The sequence below is a fragment of the Mus pahari genome, chromosome 20, assembly GCF_900095145.1.
Source record: "Mus pahari chromosome 20, PAHARI_EIJ_v1.1, whole genome shotgun sequence".
In the NCBI taxonomy this organism is placed as follows: domain Eukaryota; kingdom Metazoa; phylum Chordata; class Mammalia; order Rodentia; family Muridae; genus Mus; species Mus pahari.
The window spans coordinates 46,596,933-46,601,526 of NC_034609.1; the positions used below are offsets into that span (position 1 = coordinate 46,596,933).

The following is a 4,594-nucleotide window of genomic DNA, read 5'->3' on the forward strand; positions in this document are numbered from 1 at the left end:
TTTTTAATTAGATATTTTCCTTTTTTTTTTTTTTTTTTTTTTTTTTTTTTTTTTTGGTTTTTCGAGACGGGTTTTCTCTGTATAGCCCTGGCTGTCCTGGAACTCACTTTGTAGACCAGGCTGGCCTCGAACTCAGAAATCCACCTGCCTCTGCCTCCTGAGTGCTGGGATTAAAGGCGTGCGCCACCACACCTGGCTGACGCTTTCTTCTTGTGTGTCTGAAGACAGGTATAATTGCACTCATATACATAAAATAAATACATAAAAAATAGTGGCCATGATGGTCCTGGAACCTGTGCCCAGTGATGGGTCCTCAGTGCTCACACTGACACAGGAAGACAGGCGCACCTCACGTCAGCTTTCAAGACCCAAGCACCATGAGCCAGTAAGATGGCTCAGCAGCAGGTAAAGGGCTTGCTGTCAAACCCGATGATCTGAGTTCAATCCCTGGGACCCAGTGGCAGAAAGAGAGAACCAACTTCTTTTTTTTTTTTTTTTTTGTCTTGTTTGGAGACAGGGTTTCTCTGTGTAGCCCTGGCTGTCCTGGAACTCACTTTGTAGTCCAGGCTGGCCTCAAACTCAGAGATCCACCTGCCTCTGCCTAAGTGCTGGTAGAACCAACTTCTTTAAGTTGCCCTCTGATCTTCACATGTGTGCTCTGCCTGGCACATATCCACCTACACACATACACATAACCACCACACCCATATCCTCTCTCTCTCTAAATAAACTAATGTGATGTGTTGTTGTTGTTGTTGTTAAAGATCTTAGACTAGTAGGTGTCAGGTCTTAGTCAGTCCTCAGCTACAATAACTGCTCAGGGATTCTTTTTATTCTGGAAAAGAGGAGAAGTTGGCTTAGAAGGATGAGGACAGCAGGCCAGGTGACTGAATAAGGGACAGCCTTCATCTCCCATCACAGTCTCAGCAGATCAATGGGAGGGAAGGGAGCTGGAGAGGGAAGGCCGACCTATTTATCCAGGATGCCCCTGAGAGATAGCAAGGCCTGGGTCTTATCCCAGATTCCCCATTCCCCGTTCAAAGCATCTGCAGCGGGACCCCTGCACTCAAGAGTGACGCCCAGGGTGGAATGAGGAGAGGTTATGCACTGCGGACATTTTATGGAATACAAGGGAACCAACTTTCTTCTAGGGGAGGAGGCGGTTGGCAGGTTCTAGAGACCTCTGCAATGTAAACGGCCGACCTTTACCTCTTACCTGCCTCTTCTCTCTCCATAGGTCAGAGTGGTGCTGGCAACAACTGGGCCAAAGGGCACTATACGGAGGGCGCAGAGCTGGTGGACTCAGTCCTGGATGTGGTGCGGAAAGAGTGTGAGAATTGTGACTGCCTGCAGGGCTTCCAGCTGACACACTCACTGGGCGGGGGCACAGGTTCGGGCATGGGCACACTGCTCATCAGCAAGGTGCGTGAGGAGTACCCCGACCGCATCATGAACACCTTCAGCGTGGTGCCCTCACCCAAGGTCTCTGACACTGTGGTGGAACCCTACAACGCCACCCTGTCCATCCACCAGCTAGTGGAGAACACGGACGAGACCTACTGCATCGACAATGAAGCCCTCTACGACATCTGCTTCCGCACCCTCAAGCTGGCCACACCCACCTACGGGGACCTCAACCACCTTGTGTCTGCCACCATGAGCGGAGTCACCACTTCCCTTCGATTCCCTGGTCAGCTCAACGCCGACCTCCGCAAGCTGGCTGTCAACATGGTGCCGTTCCCACGTCTCCACTTCTTCATGCCCGGCTTCGCCCCACTTACAGCCCGGGGCAGCCAGCAGTACCGTGCCCTGACGGTGCCTGAGCTCACCCAGCAGATGTTCGACGCCAAGAACATGATGGCTGCCTGTGACCCTCGCCACGGCCGCTACCTGACCGTGGCCACCGTCTTCCGTGGGCGCATGTCTATGAAGGAGGTGGATGAGCAGATGCTGGCCATCCAGAGTAAGAACAGCAGCTACTTCGTGGAGTGGATCCCCAACAACGTCAAGGTAGCCGTGTGCGACATCCCACCCCGTGGGCTCAAGATGTCGTCCACCTTCATTGGCAACAGCACAGCCATCCAGGAGCTGTTCAAACGCATCTCTGAGCAGTTCACAGCCATGTTCCGGCGCAAGGCCTTCCTGCACTGGTACACGGGCGAGGGCATGGATGAGATGGAGTTCACCGAGGCCGAGAGCAACATGAACGACCTGGTGTCCGAGTACCAGCAGTACCAGGACGCCACTGCGGAGGAGGAGGGGGAGATGTATGAAGATGATGATGAGGAGTCAGAAGCCCAGGGGCCCAAGTGAAGTTGCTCACAGCTGGGGTGTGGGGCCAAGTGGCAGCCAGGGCCAAGACAAGCAGCATCTGTCCCCTCAGAGCCATCCAGCTACTGACACTGTCCCCAGCTTTGCTTCTTACCAGCTCGTTAGGGCTCCCAGGTTAAAGTCCTTCAGTATTTATGGCCACCCCCACTCCACGTGAGTCCACTTGGCTCTGTCCTCCCCATTTTAGCCACCTCTGTATTTATGTTGCTTATTCGTCTGTTTTTATGGTTTTTTTTAAACTGGGTTGTGTTTATATTTGGGGGAGGGGTATACTTAATAAAGTTACTGCCGTCTGTCAGATACCTCTGCCTGGTGTTGGGGATTTCTTTATCTTTTTCTGCCCCTCTAAAAAAAATTTAAAAAAGGGGGGGGCTGGAGAGATGGCTCAGCGGTTAAGAGCACTGACCGCTCTTCCGAAGGTCCTGAGTTCAAATCCCAGCAGCCACATGGTGGCTCACAACCATCCATCATGAGATCTGATGCCCTCTTCTGGCGTGTCTGAAGACAGCTACAGTGTACTTACATATAATAAATAAATAAATGGTTTAAAAAAAATAAAAAAAAAGAAAGACAAGACGACACAGAAGCATGTTTCATAGAAATAAGGTTTATTTTTGTTTCAGAAAGAGAAATGTAGATCCAAAAGGGGTGGGAATAATTAAGGTCCTTCCTTATCTCCCAGACTGCTGGAGAAGGCTTGCTCAGCAAGAGGCTCTCAGGTTGCATCCCAGGGAGTCAGGGAGGGGAACTAGAGAAGGAAGCTCTGCGTGGATTAAATTCCATTGCAGAGCCCCTGGCATATCTTTTGACTCAGAAGGCAGCCCACCCTGTTCCTGGTCTCCCCACAAGGTGACTCGTACCCAGCTTTCTTCCTGCTGACAGTCAAATGTAAGCAGCCATATAAAGACGCTGAAGCCTGGGACTTGAACGGGAGAGACGAGGAGGGGAAGAGAAAACAGCGCAGGGAAGGCTGGGACTTGGCTTTTGAGAAGGGCTAGCTGAGGGCTAGGTGGGGCTAACGAAATAACGGGGGTGGGAGGGTGGGGGCGGCAACCGCGGTAGCGGCAGCGATGGTCAGGATTCAACCGTGTTCTGGCTCCATATGCCCCCTAGTGGTGGTTTCCCACAGCTTCAGAATGCCCAGTATCCAGTCAGAAAGCTCGCTGCCTCAGAGAGGCTTGCCCAGTATTCTCCTCCTCGGAGAGAAGACTAAATTCCAGGGAGTCCAACTCATTAGCGAGCCACAGTGAGTGTACGGAGCTGGGCGAAAGCAGAACTTCTAAACCCAGACGCTCGTCCGCCCACTCCCTATGGCCAAGGGTGTGGTCAAAGCTTGAGCCCCGACCCTTTGCTTGGTGGCACCTGAAAGAATATGGTGTCCACAGTGCCTTCTCCCATCCTCTCACCTTATGGCCATCGGTGCTGAAGAGGATAGACTGAGGATGTGCTGACCCTGGCTTCAGACTTGGGCTCTGCCCCTAGCAGGGCACCCTGTCTTCCGTTCTGGCCCTGATGTAGACTGGGCTGTGGAGTTCAACATGGATACTCCTGTGTTGTCTCAGCTGTGGCTGTGAAACAAATATCCCTGAAACTTAGTGACCTGACCTGAAATCTGGAGTAGCAATCTATCCCGTGTCAATAAAGGTTTGGTTTTTGAGACAGGGTTTCTTTACATAACCCCGCTGTCCTGGAACTCATTATAATCAGGCTGGCTTCGAACTCACAGAGATGAGCCTGTGCTGATCTCAAGTGCTGGGATTAAAGGCTGACAGCGAAGTGACTGTTTTACTTCCTGTGTGTTGGCTGGGGTAACTGTAAGGTCCAGCCTTTCACTCTCTGACTTCACTGGGATGGAACCAAACTGTCGCTTCCCTGCAGAGGCCTGTGAGTGGCCACCCAGTCTTTCCAGCCTGTGCTTGTGTACTGGCTGTCTCCTCCCTGCCCTTTTGTCCTGATCCTGAGGTGAGTGGCTTTGCTCTGTCGTCTTTGCATTCCCTGCCCCGATGGGACGGGCAAAGGGCAACAAACAAGTCCACAAGAGCACGGTAAAGGGTCACCTACCATGTATCAGTGACATCCTGCAATCGCTGAGTGCATTAAGGGCTTCAATTTGATGCCAGTAGGTATTTGGGTGGTCTGTTACATAGCATAGTGTACTGGCTGGTTTTGTGTGTCAACTTGACACAGCTGGAGTTATCACAGAGAAAGGAGCCTCCCTTGAGGAAATGCCTCCATGAGATCCAGCTGTAAGGCATTTTCTCAA

General features: G+C 51.7%; 1 protein-coding gene across 1 annotated transcript in view; it reads left to right on the forward strand.

Moving 5' to 3' along the window:
• Tubb3 (tubulin beta 3 class III) overlaps positions 1-2,633 on the forward strand; it is a 9,967-nt gene extending 7,334 nt beyond the window's left edge. The window contains exon 4 of the mRNA XM_021220839.2: positions 1,238-2,633. Coding sequence (XP_021076498.1) covers positions 1,238-2,313 — 1,076 coding nt within the window. The 3' untranslated portion in view covers positions 2,314-2,633. The remainder of the gene's footprint in view (positions 1-1,237) is intronic.
• Positions 2,634-4,594: the final 1,961 nt, after the last annotated feature.